Genomic DNA, 24619 nt, shown 5'->3' on the forward strand with positions numbered 1-24619 from the left:
ATTAAAAAAGATATACCAAAAGGTAGTTTATTATTTCATACAGTTAATAAATAAATAAGAGGTATACAAAACTAGATTGTTTTAAGACTTTTAAAATATTAATGAAAAAATATTAAATGCTTGACAAAAAACATTAAAACTGTTATTTAAGCTATTTCCATTTTGCTTCTTGTTCGGCGTCCTCACGGGCAATATTTTCCACTTTCATCCAAGTATCACCAGTAAACTGGTACCTGCTTGACCTCCATGTTTGTTATGCCTCTCATCAGAGATTGTCAGGATAGACCAGCCCCTTAACACATCATCACGGGTCCGGTAGGCACAATTGTACAGCGATAAGAAGTAAAGATTATAGTAATGTCATAGAGAGGACGAGAGATAGAAAAGAGATTGAAATAATGGAGTCAGACACCTTTCATGGTAGCATGCTCACTTCAGCTTCACTTGGTGGTCCACATGGAGACACAGAGAGATTTATTGGTAACCAAGGCTTTTATATTCTCTGGGGACATGCAAGCCCCCTAATTACAGGTAAAGACATACGTCACAGGAAAGGGTTGTGCAATAGGTAATACAGTAATGGGAGGGGGGGTGATCTAGGGGTATCCACGCAATAGTAAGGGGAGGGATTGGTATACATGTGACAAGATGGGCGGATCCTAGATTCATGATGGCGGCCTAACTTTGGATGTCACTGGGCCGGTTTGACCTGTTCTCTGTCCCACCATAGAAACCATTATTAGGAGGGTGTAAACTCACCCTGCAAGGACCAAACTGATGACTGCAAGCTTTTAGGGAGAAGTAGCCCATTGTCCCTAATAGCAGGGAGTGGGCAATACTGTGGTGGGACCAGACAGTAGTCTGGCAGCTGACTGCCTTCAGAGGAGTAACTTGATAATCATTACCATTATCTGCAAGTAGTGTCCTAAGTCTAACATATATGTGGGGGAGATGAGTTGGGATAAATCTTTGTTTCCCACAAGAGACACTGATTTTTCCTCTGGATGAGCTATTACATTGGTGGCCCTGAATTAACTCTCTTAAGGTTGTCTTTGGTCCTATGCCCTCACAACTGGGTCCATAATTTAATAGAAAGCACAACTCACATTATACTAGTTCTAGGTTTAGGGTTCAAGAAATTCCAGCAGCTTCTACTTTTGTGCCCCTGGGAACCCTACACTCGAGTAAACCCACGTGAAAGAGAACCAGGAGCCCAGCTGACTAGAAGGAGGGGAGGCTCCAGACATGACCCAGGTGGAGCTGCTCTAGTCCTGTTCCCTCCCACCACCCTGCATTCTGGCTGTTTCAGGTCAAAGATGGGTGAGTGAAGAAATCACTTTGGATATTTTAGCTCTCTGGATACCATGCGGAACAGCTAAGAATCATTTCTGCTGTGCTTTACCTAATTTTTTGAGCTAGAGCAATGTGAAAAATAAAATGGTTGTTTATTAGGATGCTCTGTGGCATAGTGGTAACACTCCCTTTAACAATGGCTTTGAATGGACCTCTGGCCTATACTTAATTTCTGAAGAAGCTTCCTAGCCAATCTCCCTGTTTTACTAAAACACCACTCCCTCCCAAGGTTGATGTGTTTTTTCTTTAAACCGATTTCACCACTGTTTTTATCCTTCAAATTTTCATATGCTTTAGATTAAAAACTCCTTAGTATTGTGGTTTTATGCCCGCCTCTTTATTTTTCTTCTCCATTTCTCCATTCGCTCCCCGTTCCACCCACGGGAGACCACCTACTACTGTTGAACGCTGTGCTTTCTACACATCTTCCTCCTGCAGGTGTCCTCTCCCCATTCTCCAACCTAGGAAGGCTCTTTAAAATGCCTTAGGGATTACTTCCTTCAAGTTTCCCTCAAAAAGTCCCACTCCCAGGCTTCCTGTGTGCGCACCTTTATTATATTTTTATATTAAGAATTTGAGTGCTTGCCAATTCTCATAAAACATATACCCACTCACCCACCTCTGCCACCAAATGATTCCGATGCAGAGACCATACAGGGGTTAATAAAATTGTTCCCCAGGGTTTCCAAGGCTGCAAATCTTTCCAGACCTCTATTTCTCCCAAGGAGGGGCTGGTAGGTTTACACTGCTGATCTTGTGGTCACCAGACTCCTCAGAGATAGGTTAACTCATTACATACAATGGATACTTAGGGTTTAAATCTCTAGAGCAGAGGATATTCTAGATAAAATTCCCAATTCTCAGCACCTTTGGCAGTTAACGTTGGTACTCTGGTTCATGATCCAGGATAAAGTGAAGGCTATCTAAACTTTTGCAGCTCCCCCAGATCCTTCAAGGGTCCACCCCCCCCCCCCCACTGCCCCAGGGCTGTATCATCACCTACTGTGTGAGACATCGTTCTGGCTACTAAATTCTTTAGAGGACAAGAACTGCAATGGTTATGATAGCTTAGGGCCTAGTTCATGCTTATTCATTAGATTTTCACAACTGAGAATTAGGGGTTTGTATGACCACATTGGTAATGCTATGAGAGGCTATGTGAAATAGCTTCATTACATTTGATAAAGTTATACTCAATTCATTATATGCTCACTCTGATGAGACTTAGAAATAAAATCTCTATCATAAAATTTCAAGAAATGTGAAGAATATAAATACAGTAAAACTTTAAATAGGTAGTCAACCAAACTTTTATTGGGGTTTTATTGCAATCTAGTTTCAGTAAATAAAGGGAAAGTAACCATAAGAATTCTGATCAGCTGTTATTCAACAAAACGGTTTTTCATGAATGCTTAAGGTCAGTGTATGGTCAGCTCGGTTTCTGGTATCAACTTGAGTACTTCATCATGGAAATGTATGCCAGATGTACAACAGTAAGGCATTGCAAGATCTTAAATTGTCTAACACAAACCGGAATTTACAGATTACAATTTCCTAGGACAATAAAGTAGACTAATATGCTACAATAAATAAGGATTTTTTAAAAAGGTGTCATTTAGCCCTTGTTTAACTAAATTCAATAATCAGCTTACTCTTTAAGTACTCCAGTTAATAAAGGTTTGATTGTACTTTTCCAAAGATAAAAAATTAGTTACTTGTTTATGGCAAAAATTAAGCTTAAAAGTACATTCACACTGTCCTTAAAAGCATGTTTACATCAAATCTGAGACTTTTGGAATCATGGCTAATCTGGCAATAAAGAAAACGTATGTAAAGAATAACTAGAAGGAAATTGCCCCAGCCCAACTTCCTCCCCAAGCCCACCCGTCCTCCCCGCAGAGCTGTGCTTTACTGTCACGCCACAGGCTGTGTGATGTCGGCACTGTCAGGAGAGATCGAACTGAGAGCGGCAAGGGCCCAAGGGCAAACAGTGTTGTGACAGGTACAACAAAGCTTCATTTAGCTCACAGTGGTTCAGTTTTGCCAATATTCCAAGATCCAAATTAAAATTTAAAACGCTGATATGGAACAGCATTAGAAATACATTTATGCATAGTACAGTATCACTTCCATCTTTTATTAGAGAAATCTGGAATGTTTATAAAGTAAATAAATCATAGGGAGTAAAATTCAGATTTCATATACAATTTGGCAATGGTAGTCCCACTGTTTGACAACTTTTTATAAAAGAAAAAGTTAAAAATCTAGTAAGCTACCTTTATACAAAGTTGCGATATTTATGCCTTTATGTAGGAAAGAAAATTAACATTTATAATGCAGATTAGGACATACAGTAATCTTACAATATTTTACAATGTAATGAAAATAAAAACACAACACAAAATTTGTCCTTTATAAAACATATATTTTGCATTTACGAATGCAAATGTGGCACACTGGTGACTACTGTACTATCAATACCAGTCTGTTTCCATCTATAAATGTCCGACTGTCATAGAATTACACTGGTAACAATGTTACAAAAGAACTGTTACGCCCCCCACTCCCCCCAAAAAGAGGAAATAGGGATAGGGAAAGGGATGCAAAGCGAAGGAAAGATCAACACGGTGCTGGTTCGCCCGAGTGTATTGTGGTGGGTCAGAAAAAAGATTTATTAATTTTTCAAGCCAAAACATCTCTATACATTCTGTATTTCGTACCAATGCCTTTATTCAAATTTGGCAAACGTCAGGGGAAAGGTTAATTAGTACCATATACCTCACACATCAGAAATAGGAATGAGATGGCAAAACATCAAGTACTTCAGTATGATGTCTCTGATGGTATATTTCGAGACACACACACGTATATACATATACATACACACTACACATTGCACAAAACACTAGGGCATTATGGGTTAGAATGAAATGACAGCACAGGGGAAAACAGGAAGTACTTTTTAGCTTTCAAAAACCTTTACCTTGAGGCAAAAATATGGTGGCACATTGTTGGGAAATTATTAAAACTTAAGGCCCCTGTCCCATTTTTAATAGAACATTATTGAGGTACATTTTTATATGCTTTGCCACAGGGTTATTATTTTGTTGTTTTTTTGGGGGGGGGGACACGGGGAGGAGAATAAACAAACACGAGCATGACTTACTCTCACAATATTGAACTATGGAGTCAACATTGCTATCTATTAAAAACAAAGACTGCTTGGCAGATTTCCCCAAGTTCCAATGTGATCTCTTCTGGACATACTGGGAAGTGAGAAGCTTTTTGCTGAGTCTTCAAGAGTAAAGTGCATATCTCATCACTCCGCAGCAGCAGGAAATAGAGGGAAACATTTGCCAGTCTTTCTAGAGGGAGGGAAGGCACCATATTTTCATATTTAAAGGAAGCTGAAACTGGAATAAAACAAAAGCAAAGACACGGGTAACACCCACATCTGCCTCCAACCTTGCTCTGGGGTAAACACACTGTGATCCCCACAGTGATAAAAGACGATTTTACTGGGGGAAAGGGAGAAATATAGGAATAATTATTATTTCCAGAACCAAAAAGTGGGATCAAATCGTCTGTTAACAGAACAGAATATATAAAATTAGGTTTGCCTCAGAAAACCTGAGACTTAATGGCCACATTTAACTATATTGCCAACAAAATATCTCATTCTAAAATACACTCAGTAATTAGGAACTTTTTTTTTTCCAGGAAAGAGCTTAATGCCCAGTACTAGACCACTTCAAGAGAGTGTCCTAAATTACTTTTTATTAAATAGGAACACAGGTGACTTCCAGAAGAGTAGAAACTACCGCCAGTTGTATACATCTCCCTAATGCTCGTACAGAACCTAATGTAAAATTCTTAGCAGACAATTGGTCCCATTTTCATTGTTAAAGCACATCGTATTTAAAGCACAAACTGTAATGATTATACTCAAAGTTACCTTAAAAACACAACAACCTAGTTAGAAGCTGGAGGAAAAGATGCAAAGGACGAGAGAGATAAAACAGTATCTAACCCGAAAATGAAGAAACAGATCAGCCCTTTCACTTGGCGGTTGGTTCCTGTGCTGCCCCGCCCGCCCGCTCTCAGGACCATGTGCATCCATCCCATGTCACTCTTGTCCCACGTTACAGCCCCTCAGAGATTTGGCACACTTAGCAACCTACTCAGAAGCAGCACGAATGGAGCAACGCATTAAAAATGGAAACTGCATCCCCATGCCACTGACGTCTTTTTAAAAAACAGCAAACTCTTTAGTAAAGCACCAAGGTCACACACACACACGAAAGAAAGAAAATCTGCTGTGCACACAAACCAATGGCACTGAAAGTGCTAAGGACACCTTTTACCATTTCTTTTCTTTAGAATGGTCCTGCTCGATGGTTCTGCTAACACACTGCTATTGTCTAGGCTGGAGGGAATTTGGACCGATACTTTTTCTTGTTGAATCCAGATCATAAGCTCAAACTTGCACGGATTTTGTGAAGAGAGTGAAATATTTTGTATAGGGTGGCCAAACCTGTACTCCACCCAACCTTTTGATATGTTCTGGTGTTTGGAAAACTAGAACATGCTTGATTTTCAAGGACACTCCGCAGTTCATATGAACTTCCATTAATCCTAAATCCTTAAGTGTGACACAGTCTAACTGCTACAAGACTTTCACTGTCCCTGCTCTGCTGGCAACAATATTAATATCCTGTAGAAAGCAAGAGATACTCGAAGGTCCAGCTATGAGTGAAAGGAGAGCGGAGGAACGAAACAGCGGGCAGAGGACAACTGCAGCCGTGGAACCGAGTGAATCACTGCTAAAGTGCTGGGGAAGAGTGCCCACAGAGAGAACGCCGTACCTTTAGGGTAAACTCTGCATGGTCAAAGTATCTTTTCTTTTTTTTCTCAGCTGCTAAAGAGATCACCTATGGACACGAGTGAAATTAAAAATGGAAAAAAATGTTTTATCAACTAAAAAAGTAAACAGCATATAAATAAATACTGAACAAGGGCAACCCTGTTATAGAATAACAGTAAGTTCCAAATGAACCTTCAAAATCATTAATTTGATGGGAAAAAAATGCAAACCAAACAACAATGAACACATAAATCCAATCTCAACCTATGTACAAACTTAGACATTTTAAGTTGAAAAAGACATCAAGCAACAAAATAACATACCCCAGACACCAAAGGAAAAAAAACCCTGAAGGTAAACGGAAGCCTAATGGCACAAATACCTCCAGAAGACAATGATACTTATTTATAGGACAGGAAACTACAGAGACCGTGGTTCAGATTTTCCAATGTTTTTGGGTAAAGTGACCTGAGACTTGATTCTTGAGCCTATTATAATTTTGATTAAGAGATCTGGGCATGCCCTTCAAATGACATCATGAGATGAGTAAACATAAAGTCCTTTCTCCTTCTCGCCTTTCTCCCACACCAACAGCCAACCTGATCCAAGGACCCGGGACTCTCTCCAGTGATGCTCAAGGCAAAGGAGCTGATTGGTATATAAGGAGGTGTGGTATTTATATTTCCTTTACATAGGTCTTGGCTCATGTTGAAAAGCCATCAGTGAGGGAAGTGAAGGATTCCTCATGTTACATGCTGGCGGCCACATACCATGGACAGTGAATCTACACATATTACTTTCAAATCCTAGCGTTATCTGCTAGCAATGCACATTATCAAGAGGCTTTATAAAATGTTTTCAATGCCAGCCATGACTTACACGTGAATGCTATGCCTAAGTCCAGAACATCCAAAGGAAGCAACCAGCACGTCACTTACTCCGACTCCCGTTTTAAATAGGCGCTGTGACCACGGGAGGGCGGCAGGACAAGAATGAGTAGTATGTGCTGACATGAGTGTCCTTGATGAGTGCCTGCTCTACGCGAATTCCCTTTACAGAAGCACACGGGATAGTCAGGAAACAAAATTTTATCAGTCTACAAAAAGTTAGTGTTTAGAAATGAAAATGAAGCACTTGCATCTTCATTTTTTAAAACTTCACAAAGGTGCAAACAATGTAATGCTTTCCAGGCTCACATGGGCAGATCAGTACTATTATGCCTAGTCTTCCTAGATGTACCATCATCTCGTGGCAGTGCTTTCTGCAAATTTGACATAGCAGCAGTTTTCTCAATGTCTATCACAGCATACAACTCGGTGCGCCTGGTGGGGGTTTGTGGCAGCGACGTGGTAGGCGTTTTTGGAGTCTGAGGGTTGTCAGAATCACTGCCACCTTCCAAGTCAACTTGTATGTAATTGAGCTGCCTGTGTTCCAAACTCGGGCGTCTAATGTCAAAGTTAAAGACGGTTGGTGCGCAGTCCCGACACCTTGCATGCTCCGTTCTGTGAGCGCTGGCTGGCACGGTTACATTCTCTGTATTTACATAGTTATGCATTGCATCTAGATGATTATGGTAGCCATTCAGAGATGGGGTCTTTGGTCCTAAGTTGTCATCTTCATCTCTACTAAGCTTGCGGGCTTCCCAAACAGGAGGCAACGAGGGCAGGTTTTCATAATTTAATAATGCAGTTCTCCTCTGCGCTGAGTTGTTGATGTTCTGGGTATCTGAGGTACTGGTGGATGTCAGACGACCTCTCCTGATCCCTGAGGCACTAGGGATGGATAGCCCATTTATATTTTCATACACTAGTTTGTTAACAGAGGGTCCATCTCTTCGCTCATCACTGTCATATCCAGTGTCCCATTCTGTGTTACTTGCTCCACTTGCGCTAAATTGATCTCTTCCAAGTTGCTCCAGTTTCTCTTTTTCCATTAATTGCTTCTGAACAGGAGTTGGTCCTAAAACAAATTTGACTCCTTCAGGCTCAAGAAGAACCTGAGGGTCCCTGTCTTCAGTACCACTTGGTTCCTCTTTGGGGGTAGTGCTTTCAGCGTTAGAAACCCTTGCCTCCAATGGGACATGCACGCTGGTTCGGTTTTTTCGCTCTTCTTGAACACCTGTAGTGTTGACATAGGTATGTACCTGAAAGGAAACAAAAGGTGAGTCAGGAACTCATTGAAAACAACAGCAAAACACAAACAGAAACTGGCAGGCCATACCAGTTAATTTCAGTTAATAACTTTCTTTCTAAATGCACTGCTTTGATTTTTGATAACATAACAATAAGTGTGTGTGTGTAGCAATGTCTTCCAAATTTGGTAAAGAAAAAAAAGGTACTTTAAAAGGACACACGCAGTATTGTAGTTGATTGTGAAACACAAGATGTATTCTGTTACAAAAATAAAGATTACTGCTCTGATATCATTCTAGAAATTCTCAATAAAGCATTGTTATGACTTGAACTGTGTCCCTTCAAACTACATGTGGCAAACCCTCACCGACACATTACAGTGATGGCTAACCCCCTTTGGGAGCGTTTTCTTCTTTGCGTCAATGAGGCCTTACCAGTGCAGGTGTTGTCTTAAACCAGTAAATTGTGAGATGTACAAAGAACAGATAGGCACAGATGGAAGGATGCACAGGAGGAACGAGTCAGTCATGTGGAGTGCTCTCCAATGATTGCCAAAAAGAAGCTGAGAAAAAGACTCCCCTAGAAAGTCAGAGATCATCTTTCCCTAGAACCAGCATCCTGAATACAGACCTCCTCATCTGTGAGAAAATAAATTGCTGTTTATTAAAGCCACCTACTTGTGGTAATTTTATTATAGCAACTCGAAGAAGTCAAGACATGAAGACATAATTCAGTAATCACACATATCGGAGTGATTTGTCACTATTTGCAGATTTTATCTAACTGTACCAATGCACTGCCATCACGTTGAGATTTGTGACTATTTGCAGATCATATCTAACTGTACCGATGCACTGCCATCACGTTGAGATGTGTCACTATTTGCAGATCTTATCTAACTGTACCAATGCACTGCCATCATGTTGAGATCTGTCACTATTTGCAGATCTTACCTAACTGCACCAATGCACTGCCATCACGTTGAGATCTGTCACTATTTGCAGATCTTACCTAACTGCACCAATGCACTGCCATCACGTTGAGATCTGTCACTATCTGCAGATCATATCTAACTGTACCAATGCACTGCCATCATGTTGAGATCTGTCACTATCTGCAGATCTTATCTAACTGCACCAATGCACTGCCATCACGCTGATGCCAACTCGTAGCAGCCCTAAAGCGCAGGGTGGGACTGCCCCTGTGGGCTTCTGAGAAGGCAACTCTTTACAGGAGGAGAAAACCGCTTCTTTCCACCCAAGAAACGGCTAGTAGTTTCAAACTGCTGACCTGGCAACCAGAAGTGTAACCACTACACCACCGGGGTCTTCAAAAGGTTCATGGGAAATGCACTGCATGAAAAACTCTGAACGGGTTTCAAAAAATTTTCACACCAAAAAGTACCTCAATAGGATGTTTGTAGCTAAAATATAAATATTTTTGAAGTATATATAAAAAAACCTTAAAAAAACCTAAGAAATAGAATGCAAAATTAGAAGAACATAGTTATAGCAAATAAAGAACTTATAATTATTATGTAAGGAACAAATGATACTGGTTTTAAAAATACTAAATCTCAATAATAAATACGGTTTACAAAAAAGAATCACACCTAACTAATACTTAGATCTGCCAGATATTTCTCTTCTCAAATTAAAAAAACAACACACAGAATCCAGGAACTGGAGTGGGAATAGTGATACCAGAAGGGTAGGGGGGAAGCAGGGGAGAGGAAGGGAGAAAGGGGGTACCGATAGCAATGATTGACACATCACCATACACCCCTCAATAGGGGGAAGAACAACAAAAAACATAAGGAAAGGGAGACAGCGGTCGGTGTGAGAGATGAAGATAATAACAATGTACAATCTCTCAGGGGCTATGAGGGAAGGGGGGAAAGAGCTGATATCAAGGGCTCAATAGAAAGTAAATGTCTAGAAAAGAATGAAGGCAACACATGTACAAACATGCCTGATTCAACTGATGTATGGATTGTGATGAGTTGTATGAGCCCCCAGTAAAATAATTTTAAAAACCCCAACACAATAACTAGTTCCATAATAACATTAAGAAGATTTTACCTTCCTGCTAATAGTCTACTAGTTATGAAAAGCTGCATAAATTCTTAATCCATTGACAGTTACCTCAGTGGGAACTATTTATATCTTTATAAATTTCCAACAGCATGTGTGTTTATCTGTGGAAACATCTCCCGATTCCAGAAACCAATTTAATACTATGTTTTCCTTAACATCTGCAATGAGCATATAAGCCAGTAAACACCGTATATACAAGTCTAAGCTGACGCAATTATCAGCCGAGGCACTTAAGTTTACCACAGAAACTGCATTAAGAATGCACTGGGAAAAATCGGCTTCTATTTGAATATGTACAGCCCACACAATTTCCTCGGTTTCTTCATTGCAACAGTAATTTGTCAACAGTGACGGTTAAAACTCAAAGTAAATACAATCTTCAAGTTTATTAGCACATTCACACTAACGTCACATTCATTGTCACTATATACTAGCAATATACTTACTTGATCCTCAGATACAAGCAAAGGGTGTGTCGATTCTTCACCTACTGAAGGCAGGCGTGCACTTCCCACAGAAGGATGTCTGCTTGAAGGATGAGATGAGCCATCTCCAAATGAGGGATATCGGGGATATCCATTAGGTAAATTCTGAGCAGCAAACCCTGGAGCTGAGAAAATTTTGTTTATTGGTTTAAGGAGAAAGACAGGACATGGGGATGGGAGGGAGAATGACCATCAGGTTTCTCCTGAGAGATTGAAGGAAGAGAGTAGAAAACAAAGGAACAAATAGCCCCATTCCATGTTTTATTCATATTTTATCATAGTAAGTCAAAAAGTATTATTATTAGGATTCCTCTAACAAACAAACAAACATGCTCAAACAAAACATGCTCACACATGTCTATGCAATCAGGGGACAGCTGCAGACAAGATGTCTCAGAATACACCTGTCTTAATCTGACTAGGAGACATTCAAAAATAGAAATGAAAAAGTCTAAGCCAAACAGTGGCTTCAAAGACTGCTGGGGTGGTTAAATTCAAGGCATAGAGGTCAGCTCAGAAGACTATGACAACTGTTGTTTGCAATTCCAAAGGGGTGATTTTGGTAGGTTTTCTAGAAAGAGAAGGGGCAATCAAGGCGGCTAAATAGGAAAACTGAAAATGACACACCCAATCCCCCGTTGAGGCTCGCAAGGTCTGTCCTATGAGAACTTCACTGGAAAGCCCACCCACCCTACAAGGTCTGACTTTGGTCCTTTAAGACTTCATTTTGCTCCCCAAGTTCAAATACCATTGAAAAGGAACATCTGAGCGCCTGTCCCTCAAGGAGGCTTCAGCTCTCACCTTGATATGGTGTAAACCAAAGAGCACCGAAGTATTCAGGGAAGGGGTGGAGACAATGGAAACACTGCTTTCAAAAGCATATAAACGTAGATGCAGGATATGTGAAAAAGCAATAGCTACACATTTTTGGTTAATAAAGGCTTCTGTGATATTCTGTATCAATACTTTTTGACTTACTCTCATTTTGAGAATTTGCTGTTTTGAAAACAGACAGTCATTAATCAGTCACTGATGGTTTCTGGGGTGCTACGCACACTGTGACCCTGGGAATGGGCACTTACTTGTAGGGGTTCGAGGTGTTCTGGGAACCTCCAATTCTGCCTGAGGGTTGGTCCTTTCTACCACTGGCTCCTCCACCACATTTATACTATTATTTTGCATAATCTCTTGCAACATGTTGAATAATTCTTCTGCACGAGCACACTTAAAGGCAAAGATTCCTATAAATATAAACCAGAAGGGAAAAATGGTGACCAAGGTGTCAAAAGAGCTATAGAAGCACCGCCAAAGAAAAAAACCTGCAAAATACGCATTCTGTGCGCCAGCAGCAAGTTTCAAAACATAAGACCCAGAAGAAAATCAGACAAAAAACAAGGTTGCATACTTAATCTAGTCTCCTTTCTGACAGCAGGGGGAGCACATTTCTTCATGCTTAAGGGGAGCAGTTACCATTTCATAGGACTTCTTATTAGGCATTTTACATCATTATTTTGCTTCATTATTCTAAGAACTCTCTGAGAGAGAAGCTCTAGCATGACAGTGGGTTCTGAGTTGGGCTGCTAAGGGCAAGGTCAGCAGCTGGAACTCACACAGCCACTCCTTGGGAGAAATGCTCTGTCAGGATGTACAGTCTTCTAAGCCCTTTGGGGCTGCTATGGGTCCAAATCTAACCAACGGCGGTGAGTTTGGAGCTTTTAAACACGTAAGACAGGTATCATCACCATTTCACTTTTACAGAGAAAATTCTTGAAGCCCAGCAACAGTTATGCAATCTGCCGAAGGCCATCCGGGTATTAGGAGCAGAGAAGTAAACAAGATTTGGTTGACTCGTGTTTAGGCTCTTTCCCCAACATCAAGTTAAAATGAGAGACACAATGGGGTGTCCACAAGTTCATGGGAAAATCGCACACCTTTTAATTCCATTTTCCCATGAACTCAGTATTTTAACTCCCCCGTACAGTTAAGGTACTAGAATTATTAGCTTACTGAAAGTCTCAAAAAGCTGAAATATGACAAAAAATTCTTTACAGGGGAAATATGCTTCAGCAAACATGCGTCACATGAACAGTTAACCATATCTATCTTTTGGACAATCCACTTGTGTGCTGCTTTTTTTCATTTCAACATCACATATACAATAACTGAAAGCACAACGTTTTAAATATATACTGCTTGGAGAGAGAAATACTACCCACCTTGTCCCGTTTGACACCTTCGGCCACTTTCAAAAGAGAAGAGATGTGAGTCATAGCCATAGCGCCGCAGGCAGAGGTAGTGCCATTTCACCGAGTCACGTTTGCGCGTATACAAAATCAGTTCTGTGTCTGTAAGCTCCATTATGCCAGAACCTAACTCATTTCCATCATCGTCCACATTAATGACCTAAAAAAGAAGGTTCGATGAATGCTAAGGTCACCCTTCCACAAGATACTCAAACACATAGTTTACAACTCACCAGAAAAAACATCCTTGGCTCAATTATCTATTCATTTGCTAGGCCATCAAACGCATGTAACACAGACTGTGTAGCAATGTATTGCTTGGCTCACAACTATAAGGAATTTACATCATCATCGGGGAGTCAAGATATACAAACAACACCACAAACCCAACAGCACAAAAGGAATATGAATGCAAATGAGTGCCAAGGAGGCTGTAAAGGTGAAGAATTACAGTTTAAGGCTATTGGAGAAACCTTCATATAAGAAAAGGCTTTAGCTGGGTTTCAGGGACAGTTAAATTTACTTAGGGAATAAGAGGGGAAAGCCAAAGGGTAAGAAGTTGTAGGACATGGAATAAAGATATAAGCTAAGGTAGAAACAAAGAAGGTTATACTTCAAATAGACCAAAATAAGATTGGCATACAGTTCATGTAAAGGATGGGGTTTTTATTGCAGAGATTCAAAGAATAAAAAGTACACATAACATTTATGGTAAGCTTATTATTACATGCCTAGAAATGAGTGAAGTGGTTCACATACATTCTCTTCATTTACACAATCCTGACTGCAGGTACTACAATATTTTCCACTGTATAAAAATGGAACTAATTTGTGATAATGTAACCTGTCCAAGGTCACAAAACTGTGAAATAACAAGGTGGTGACTTATACTCAGATTTGTTTGATCTTGTGACTATAATTCATCACAATCGGACTAAGGTCAGATTACAAACATGCTAAGTAGCTCTGGATGAAAAAGGGACAGAGCAGAGTCTAGAGAGAAAAACACCACAGACCTGTTAGTGAACAGTTTGATGAATGAAGAAAGAGGAAGATTAATTTTAAGGCAACTTCGGGACAGGTTACTGGGGTGACTGGAGGCAGACTGCAGCGAGGAGATAGATCCTGCAGCCATGAGGTGATCAGGTTTGGGCTAGGAAGCAGGGATGGGACAACAAAGGTACCCTTGTGGTGGCATTTGAAAGCTAGGACTAGCACAATTGTGTGGCTAGTTGGATAGAGAGGAGCCCGAGAAAAGTCAAAGAGGCTTCTACATTGCTATCAGCAAACAGCTAGCAACACTTGCTAACAAAGGAAAGACCGTTTGGAAGGGAAGGAAGCAAAGGCATAAACGTGAGGAGGTTAAGAACCGACCTTAAACTTGTTTCGATGGTTGTCTGGGACGGTGTCTTTATCTGGACAGCTACAACAGCTACCCATGGCTTCTTCAGAAGACCATGTGAGCTCTGTGGGGACATGATTTGGAACCAGCCATTAGACGGAGGGTACCAAACCAAACAGGAAAACTTTAAAACCACTGAGCACATGCCCTGCACTATTTTCATGAGGAAAATAAATGTCCAACAAGGTCCATGGCTTGTGTTGGATTTTATATAATTGGTCGATGAAAATTCATCAGTGACAATGAGAATAAATTTTGTAAGGCAGACTTCGTAGAGATCTTAAATTTTCAATTTGCAGAGTCTGCCTAGTCTAAAAGTTGGTAGTCAAGGTGGTTATATTCAAGGAAACATTATTACATATTCTAGTTTAAAATAATACAATTTGTAGAATTAGTGATTTCCCCTCCTTAAATGTAAACATCATTTTACCTAGATCTGGCCATTAATATTCTTAGTCTCTGCTGCAGCATCAGGAGTTTAATCATACTTCAAAATACCATGTTTGATTTGCTTGCTGATTTAACCTATAAAGAATAGAAAAAAATTTAGCAACTTCTCATTTCTTTTAAAATAATGGTTCCTTAAACTTCTGGCAGTATTAATTCAGTTACTCTATTTAAACAAACCAAAATCCAAAAATACCGATAAAAAATATTTAAGAAGATATATTTAAAAGATTAACATGATATTCACCTTATCATTAACATAGCCTTTTCTAAACAAAAATAAACATGCAATCATCTAAATTCCATGATAGTTGGATATCACAATCTTTCAACATGGGACAATTCCCTCCTCCATACAGTCATCCCTTGGCATCCACTGAAGGTTACTTTCATAAACATCCCTCCCATACCCAAACCTTTGGATGCTCAAGTCCTTTACATATAATAGCATTACATTTGCATATACCTATATATCTCCTCATATTAAAAAAATCTCACAAAAGCTCCCAGAACCTTTCCAGGGCAGTCTATCAGAAGACAGATGGTTATGAACAAGCATGCCATAATCAGAGGACAGCAATAAATTGCAATCTGGTGATAAAAGAGTTACAAGAGACTTGAAATATTTTGCCAATTTCTTGTCACTTTCTCTATAGCACAGGAAAAAAAAAGGCCACTCAAAAATAAGAGTACTAGCGTTATATAATATCCTGAATACCTACCCGAGGTCAAGCGTGACATTAACGGCTTTGTACCATTTCATTTTAATCTATGTATTACTGTAAAACCAAAAGTTTCAACCCTGGACTTCGAATAACCTATATATAAAATCATTTCAGCTAGGTATTTACTGATGCCCTTCTCAGTTATGGCACTCGGAGTTTTTTCCTCACCAGCCCTTTCTTTCCTCCAGAAGCCTAAACATACATCGTGTATTTTTTTTTTTACATCGTGCATTTTCTCTGGCTTATAAAACTAAGCAGAACTGAGCTAAATCTACCCTAAAGCATTTCTCTTATATGAATACATATAATCATTGTTCATCTCTCTCCTCTAAAAATATTTGGCCAATGAGAAAAACCTCTACTTTGTCTTCTTCTGCTTATTAAGGACCCCTCATCCCAAATCACATCAATTATAGTAAATAAGATGAACAGAACTCAAAGTTAATTCTGTAACTGCCTGTAACTCTACATTTAAAAAATAGTCCTAAATTTTGAAGCAGAGTTAAATATATGAAAGAAATCAGTGAACCAACTTATAAATGTCTTTAAAAATAATAAAAGGCCGCCATTAGAATGTTTGGAAAATTTTGGTTCTGCTCACCCACCTTCAGTCTGCTTTTTGAGAATCAATTATTTATTTGGTTTGATTGTTTTTTAACTTTTATTTAAGCAAAAGTATTGTGGTACTTTTGCTTGCTTTTACTGTTTTCCAGTGCAAATATCGAGCATGCTGGTTATATTAGGGATCCAAAGGCTTTTTTAGCTTCAGTTAAAAGGATATTCCTAACAAAACAAAGGAAAACACAAAATGAGTTCCAAACAAATGACATACCAAAGCACTCCTGGAATGAACACAATCCATTAATAGACTTTGGTGTCCTACTTTTGCCTTTGGAACACAGATACCTCAGAAATGCTCTCTGACTTCCTCACCACTGTGGATGGCCAAGGAAGGAAAGGTAACTGGGAGGTAGAAAGAGAAAAGAGGCAATCATAGCCACTAACTACATGGAGCTATAATTTCATTGTTGGAACATGGGTTTTGTTTGGTAAAACACGTATATAATAGCATTCTCTACTTAAAAAGAACACAATGTCTTTATACGTAGAATCACCTAATAGAAATACATTTTCATAAAAAGAAAATCATGAACAGGCTAAATATTACCTAGATTTAATTTGAATTATGTCATTTAACTCTAAATTACTCAAATATAATTCTTAAAGGGTGAAACTAAAGAGAAGACTAAAGTCTATTCACAAATGTGATGATAAATTTGGTGCTTAGAAAGATAGGTCTATTTGTTCTTCCAGTTCACCGAGGGTGAATCTGGCCTACCTCCTTTAGTAGTTCGGTTCAAATACAGACAAGATAGTATTTATGGTAAGAAGCACTGCAATACAACTGTAACAGCCATGTTTCATGACATAAAAAAAAAAAATAAAAGAATGACTCAAAAATCTTCTTTGGGTAAGTAGTTTGTCTGGTTGTTTTGCAACTATTTTTGGGGATTTTCACTTATTTATACATATTACTTTTTGTTTATTCTCAACATTAATAGGGATTTTAAACATTTTAGTTGTTTTTAGGTGGAGGTAATTATAGAGAGATTTCCAGTAAATTCTGCTACTTATCTAAAACCCAGAGTGTTCAAAAGCATTAACACCTGCAATGAAGGAGCCTCACTAGCTGAAAGCTCTAAGTACATACATCCACAACAAACCGCAAAGATGGAAGGCTGAATCTACATATTGAATGTGATGTATCCATAGATCCCTAACTCACTGTTCTCCTGTTAGCCCTGCTCCATCATTTAACCCTCAAAGAAAAACATTTCAAGTATGCTATTTGCATATTACCTCTCTCTCTGAGACTTAGGTTGGGGAACTCTATATCCCTTATACTGTAATATAAACTAGATTCATCTAATTTTTTTCAGTAACAGACAAATATTTAAATAAACTGCCATCAATTCATTTTTCTACAGATAAATATAAAATATTTAATAAAGTGACCTGTTTTTATTTCAAACAGTTGTTTGAATTAAGCTAACAGATGACTAGTCGGTAGGAAAAACTTATTTGTAAACAGTTATCAATATGATTGAGGAGAACAAAAAAGGGAGTTCATTCTTTTTTTCCCCATTCATTGAAGCACTCAACAAGTACTTTCAGAGCATCTGCAAGGAACTAAGTTAAATGCTAGAAATGAAGACAAAATGTACAGTCCCAAATTCCAAAGAGTTATCTCTAATGAGGAAGACAGACACCCCACCAAAAAAACAAAACAAAACAAAACAAAAACCCAATACAGAGGAGAGTTACACACCCCATTGCTACGAGTATGTGACTCAAACAAGGAGGACAGGAGTGTCCAGCAAAGCTTCCTGGGGAAATGTGATTCCTAGGTTGGCTAGAGCAGGCATCCTCAAACTACGGCCCATGGGCCACATGTGGCCCACCGAGGACATTCATCCGGCCTGCCAGGTGTATTTACCCCGTTTGCTTTTTTACTTCAAAATATGATATGTGCAACGTGCAGAGGAATTTGTTCATAGTTTTTTTGTTAAACTATAGTCCGCCCCTCCAACGGGTCTGAAGGACAGTGAACTGGCCCTTGTTTAAAAGTTTGAGGACCCCTGGGCTAGAGGAAGGGCAACTCACACTAAGAGCACAATGTGAAAGTGCAGAAGCCTAAGAGAAAATGGCCAAGTCCAAGAGTAGCAAGTAGTTCCATATGCTGGAATGCAGGGTGGACATAGGAAATCATTAGCAGATAAGGGGGAAAAGAGATTTCATCCAATATCATTTTGCAGAACATATTTTCCCTTACAATCTTTTTTTTTTCTTTAACAAATGCTACATATATAATTTTATTGGGAGCTCTTAGAGATATAACATTCCACAGTTCAATCACATCTAGAATTATTATACAATTGCTACCACAGTCGGTTTCACAACTTTTAATTTTTCTTGAACGTCTTGATATCAGCTCCTTTTTATCCCCTCCCTACCCCACTCTGCCTCCCAGGAACCCTTTTTTATTTATTAATTTTTTTTATTTTTTATTTTTTTAATTTTTTTTTCTTCTTTTACATTTTATTAGGGACTCCAACAACTCTTACCACAATCCATACATATACATACATCAATTGTACAAAGCACACCCATACACTCCCTGTCCCAATCACTCTCAAGGCATTTGCTCTTCACCTAAGCCCCTTGCATCAGGTCCTCCTTTTTTTCCCCCCTTCCCTTACAATCTTAAAGGCACCAATGATATGTCTAGTAACATGAAATTAGTAAGAATAAATTAATGGTACTTTCCTATTGATGGTATCCCAAGCCTAACGTTCAAGTGACAATATCCATCTGGAAACACAAACATTTACCCTAGAGCACCGGAAACTAAAACAAGCATCAATTTTTAGGAAGAGAAATACAAAAGTCAATTAAAAAACGTACAACTGTGCATGTCTTTTGCAATTATTGAGAAAATGTTATTAAATTGACTTGCTAAAATGAAGTAATTAAAAAATAAAACAGCCTTAATTTTTAATAATGCAGGCCATAACTAAATCCTGGAATCATAACCTTGGGACATTCTTACTACTCAAGACACTGGTGATGAAATCCAGACAATCAAATTTGGATACCCACAGTATCTGCCCTAAGATATACAAACGCACTTACAGAAGTGCAAACGCAGCAGATGACTCACTCTGTTCTAGCCAACAACAAAATCATTAGCACCAATAGCAACAATCCCAGAACCTCACCTTCAACTAGAGGGCAACGTATCATCAGCCTTGAGAATTCACATACAAAAGTTCTTGGTTTTAGTGTTCTATGTTAATACATAAAATATGTAGAGAAAAAATCACAGTCCTCAAGCAATACCGAAAGGATGAAACATTCGGAGTGAGCGATCATGTAACTCTCTCCATTAAAAATGGGCATATGCAACGTAGGAAGAAGAGGTCTGACTGTAAGATAAACATAAGACTGTATGGTAAACATTCATGACCGTAAGAAAACATAGTTTTCTCTAGAATGTCTCTCATGAACTCTGATGAATATATTTGATGCTACCAAGAAACCACATTCAATTTTCTGTATATTAGCATTCTACACAGGAACTTATATAAAACATTTACTATGCCATTTTTCCCTCCTTCTAGTGTACAGTTTAGTGAAAACAGCCTCATTAGTCTTGTTGTATAACATTAACCATAATCCATGGTGATTTCCCCATCACTACAGATAAAATCAAGTCTTCTCCAAAGAGTGATTTCTCCTTTCCACTGAGTCCCAACCCTAATAACCAATTGAACACATTGGTCTCAGCATAATTATCTAGAATTTTCATATTTTATAAATATATATATATATGAGATCATACAATATTTGACCTTTTATGGTTGACTTATTTTGCTCCGTTTAATGTTGTTGAGGTTCATCCATTTTGTAACATGCATCAGGACTACATCTTTCTACAAAGCTAAGTAGTCTTCTATCATATGCTATTGCACATTTTGTTTATTCATTGTTTGCAACGTTTACTATTATGAATAATGCTGCAACGTACATTAGTGTGTACACACGCACACACACTTGTGTCATTGTTTTTAGGGTTTTTAAGACTGTAAATTTCTTTTTTTCAGGGGAGAGCGCGAAAGAAGTCCCCCACTACCACAAATTATGCAGTCGAGTTTCCCACATTTGGGGAAATCTCAGGGGTCAGCACATCCGGAGTGCAATGGATAAGCCTCGCCCTGGGAAAACCACCTTCGTGATCATGGTATCTCCCATGCCAGGTAAGTATGACTGTAAATTTCTAATGAAAGCAGAGAGACATCTTTCTCCCTTGGAATAGCTGGTGGCTTTGAACTACCAACCTTGTGGTTAGTGGTCAATCCTAGCCCATAGCACTACCAAGAATATTTGAGGACTTTCAATAAAACTTTATGCTAATCATTTATTTTTCTGTCTTTATCTTTTCCATTTTTCTCTCATATACACATATAATACATAAACCTAGAACAGATTAAATTGAAACACACACTGAATCATTTGGTAGTGATGATAGGGACTCTATATTTTTACCTTATGTTTGACAGAGGGTGAACTGCTTTTATAATCAATAATAAATTATAAAGAGCGTACAAAGCAGTATTTAATAAAGACTTCTTCCAAAAGAAAAATTGTAAATATATAAGAGCCCAAAGGCAGACTCACATATAAAACAGGTTAGGGCAAAATGCAGAGTACACTGGCCAAACGAAACGCCTGAAGGCTGCAAAGAGGCAAAGACCCAGTTAGTCTGGGCTGGAAGCCTGTCCATACACAGGACTTAGCATCTCTTGGTTTTAAAAGTGCCTGTAGCCAGCAAAGCTCAGAATCCATGTGTCTGGGAGAATGCTCCAGAAGGTTATCGAATAAGAATTTGTGGAGGGACATAGACTGGGTTTGCTCCAAACAAATAGAATGCAGTTGGATACCTGGTATCAACGACCCACTAAAATACTTACAGAAAGACCATGTTTGGTACCACAATATGTTCTTTCAAATTTTCTCCTTTTCCTTCTCTTACATCTTCTATTTGTTCCCAGTTCTTAGCCCTAAGGCCTGAAGATGGCACCATGGTGTCATTCAGCAACCTGGGTAGAATTAGCAGGGTGACCACTTGGAGTCCGAGTTGTGCCAACTTCTTTAGTGAATAAGCTAGCCTATTGAATCTGGTTACTGAGTCTAAGCTGAGGTCCTCAGGAGAGAGAGAGACTGGTGGAACTCTTAAGATTCGGACCCTCAGACACCTTTCTAATTTAGAATATAGGCTATTCCCAGAGATTACTTTTCAGTCACATCATAGCTTATAAGAGAACAGCACTATCTGGGAGGAACATGCTCTTCAGAATAATTCACTATCAAGATCAAAAGGCCAGTGTCTGTCCAAAAGCAAAGTTAAGAAGACAGTAAGGGGCAGAAACAGTGGAAAAGAAGCTGACAGCCAAGGTGGAGATGGGGAAAGTGCTGATATACTGTAGGGATTGCCACCACATCACAGGGCAAATCCGTGTAAATTGTTGAGTGGGAACGAATTTGCTATGTAAACTTTCACCTAAACCACAATGAATATGTTTAAAAATAAAATGGATGACTATGAGTCAGCATGGTGCTGATGAAGGTGGGCTGTTTGTTTTATTTTGATGAATGACAGCCAGTAATGTACAAAAGTGGCAACGCTCCAGGACTTCCCTGGAGTGATGCCAGGATTCAAAGATTTTTTTAAAATGAAGAAAACCAAAGGATTCTCCACACTCACAGATGAAAGGAGAAAAGAATCCTTCTTATTAATACATATGAACAAGATAAATCTCTTCAGAGGCTTCTCTCAACTGAAGGTAGAGTAACGACAGTGCAGCTTTGGGGGATTCAAGTAGTCTCTAAAAGGACCCAGCACCCTGGATCGAAGAGAGAAAAAAGGCTCTAGTGTTCCAGAATGGGAAAAATGGTATACCTGACAAATGTACTACCAGGATCAGGTTGTTTTGTTAATTAAAAACAAAATTAAGATCAGAAACCCTAAATCAGGTTTTCTTTATGAAGTTCTACATGTTTGACAAGCTCACATACATTTGTTCCGACTGTCCACTAACAAAATGCTTAGAAAACAATCAATTTGTAAGACAATGATGGTCTGTAGTATCCCCTCACACTTACTAATACTCATCGGCTTTAAAGGGGAGATGAATTAAACACTTGGGCATGATTACTTTCTCCTCCACCTTGTTGCTACCCATTTAAGGGCTCCCTACCAAAGGACGTGGGACAAAGACAGGCCTTTCAACTCACATAAACAGTTACAGTCTTAGATGCTCACAGGGGGCAGTCCTACATGTGCTATAGGGCCTATGTTAGTCTGGGTTGACTAGAGAAACAAATTCATAGGCACTCATGTGTGCGAGAGAACTTTATATCAAAGATGAATTGTCTATTAAGAAAACATCTCAGCCCAGCCCAGTTCAAGTTCCTAAGTCCAAGATTAGCCTATATATCCAACACCAATCTATAAATTCTCTTCAGACTCATGAAACTTGCAATGACGCTGAACGCAGGAAGACCAATGGCCAGCGGGTCTTATTGATCCAATGGTGATGGGAGCATCTCAGTGCTGGTGTGGGTCTCCATGTGGCTCCTCCAGCGACAGGGCTCTGGCTCCAACAGCATAGCTCCATTTGGCTTATCAACAGGAATGGCTCACCTCCAGTGAGCTATTTATCTCCATTGTCTCCAAATGAGGTCATCAAGCTGCGATCTGAGAGGCAAGACTCCACCCCTTTATTGACAAATTATGTAATTGCCACAGGGTTGCTATCAGTATTGACTTAATGACAAGAAGTCTGTTTTTCCATTGGTGTAGAATTAAGAAAATTTAGTAGGGTCCATCTTACTAATTCAAAACAGCCCTGAAGTTATTTGGCAAAGTGGAAAACAGAGTAACAACACAACACAAAACACACCTATTTAAAAAAAAACAAATCCGTGAACATATAGTTTAAAGCATATAAAAAGGACAAAAATTCTCCAAACAGAAGCAAGTCTCCCCATCGCCTTCTAAACCAACAGTTCTCAACCTGTGGGTCATGACCCCTTTAAGGGTTGAACAACCCTTTCACAGGGGTCGCCTAAGACCATCGGAAAACACATATTTCCACTGGTCTTAGTAACCAAGACACCGCTCCTCTATCTGTCTCCAGGCAGGTCTGCCCACATGCAGATACGCCCACATACAGTACCTGGTGTGATGCCATCATTGCTTCAATCCCATCATATACACCCCGTACAAATACTGGTGTTTGTGACAGGGTTGGTGTGCTAGACACGGTTCTCTAAAGAGATAAAACCAGATTGCTGATAATTATATATATATTTACATATATATTTATAAAGATAGATATACAACACAAGAAATGAACAGTGAAATTATAAAGCAGTACAAATGGCTCAGTGCGACTCACTCCCGAGAGAGAGTTGTGAGACACTAGCAGTCCTTTAAATCTTGAGGGCCGTCAGGTAGTCCTCTGTAGAGAGAGAAAGCTAGGCTATCCCAGCACAGGCAGCAAACAGCAAGGCAGGTCACCATCAGCCAGCTCACCGTCAGTCCTCAGGTCTGGAGATGTAAATTTCATTCGTGTGGTCTTAAAGGGACCTCAACTTACAGCAACACAGTCCACAGGCTAGGCGTCCCACAGGTAAGTGTGCCCTTTAAATTGAGGCACAGAACAAGCAAGGCAGTTGCACACTGGTCCAATGATTAAAGCGTGAGAGACAAGAAAGGCGAGGCTCACCAAGCCACTTATCTCTCTGCCCTTCAACTAATCCCACTTGTGGTTATCGGCCAGGCTGGTACAATAAACTATCTCAGTTGGTGCCATATTTATGCGGACCAGTCACACGTGTGTAGAGAGCAGCTATTGTGTAGAGAGCAGCTACTGTGTAGAAAGCAGCTGCTGTGTTGAAAGACTATTCTGTTGAAAGCAGCTGTGTTGAAAGCAGCAGTACTGGAGGTAAAATGACACTTCATCAATTATAATTACTGGGTAAATGTAAAATCATGTACTGTAAAATCATCAACCACTGCAAAAATATGTGTGTATGTATATACACACACACCACCATGGGCGCTTAATCTGGATGCTGATCAGTCTTTTTATATTCAGCTGTGGTTGATGTGACTACTGTCCCCTGTGATAGTAACAGACATGTAAAAAAAATGGTAAATCATAGCAAACTTTAATGAACTGTATTGACAACTACGCTATGTATCATCTTTTGTATTATTAAAGCTATTGCTATATATTATTTTCAT

General features: G+C 39.2%; 1 protein-coding gene and 1 non-coding gene across 5 annotated transcripts in view; both read right to left on the reverse strand.

The window, feature by feature from the left end:
- Positions 1-3458: 3458 nt before the first annotated feature.
- Positions 3459-24619, reverse strand: part of FRS2 (fibroblast growth factor receptor substrate 2) — a 113669-nt gene continuing 92508 nt past the window's right edge. For 2 of the 4 annotated variants that reach the window (XM_075551294.1, XM_075551296.1), the window contains 7 exons: positions 16353-16530; positions 15006-15100; positions 14548-14639; positions 13147-13333; positions 12013-12171; positions 10892-11055; positions 3459-8360 (listed from right to left, as the gene is read on the reverse strand). In XM_075551294.1, the coding sequence (XP_075407409.1) occupies positions 7410-8360; positions 10892-11055; positions 12013-12171; positions 13147-13333; positions 14548-14613 (1527 nt within the window). In that variant the 5' untranslated portion in view covers positions 14614-14639; positions 15006-15100; positions 16353-16530 and the 3' untranslated portion in view covers positions 3459-7409. The remainder of the gene's footprint in view (positions 8361-10891; positions 11056-12012; positions 12172-13146; positions 13334-14547; positions 14640-15005; positions 15101-16352; positions 16531-24619) is intronic. The other 2 variants (XM_075551293.1, XM_075551295.1) reach the window with 1 other exon arrangement.
- On the reverse strand, positions 20409-20572 carry LOC142452259 (U1 spliceosomal RNA). Its single transcript, XR_012785282.1, has one exon. It is a non-coding gene; the product is annotated as a U1 spliceosomal RNA (small nuclear RNA).

Source organism: Tenrec ecaudatus, chromosome 6 (genome assembly GCF_050624435.1).
Source record: "Tenrec ecaudatus isolate mTenEca1 chromosome 6, mTenEca1.hap1, whole genome shotgun sequence".
NCBI classification, from domain to species: Eukaryota; Metazoa; Chordata; class Mammalia; order Afrosoricida; family Tenrecidae; genus Tenrec; species Tenrec ecaudatus.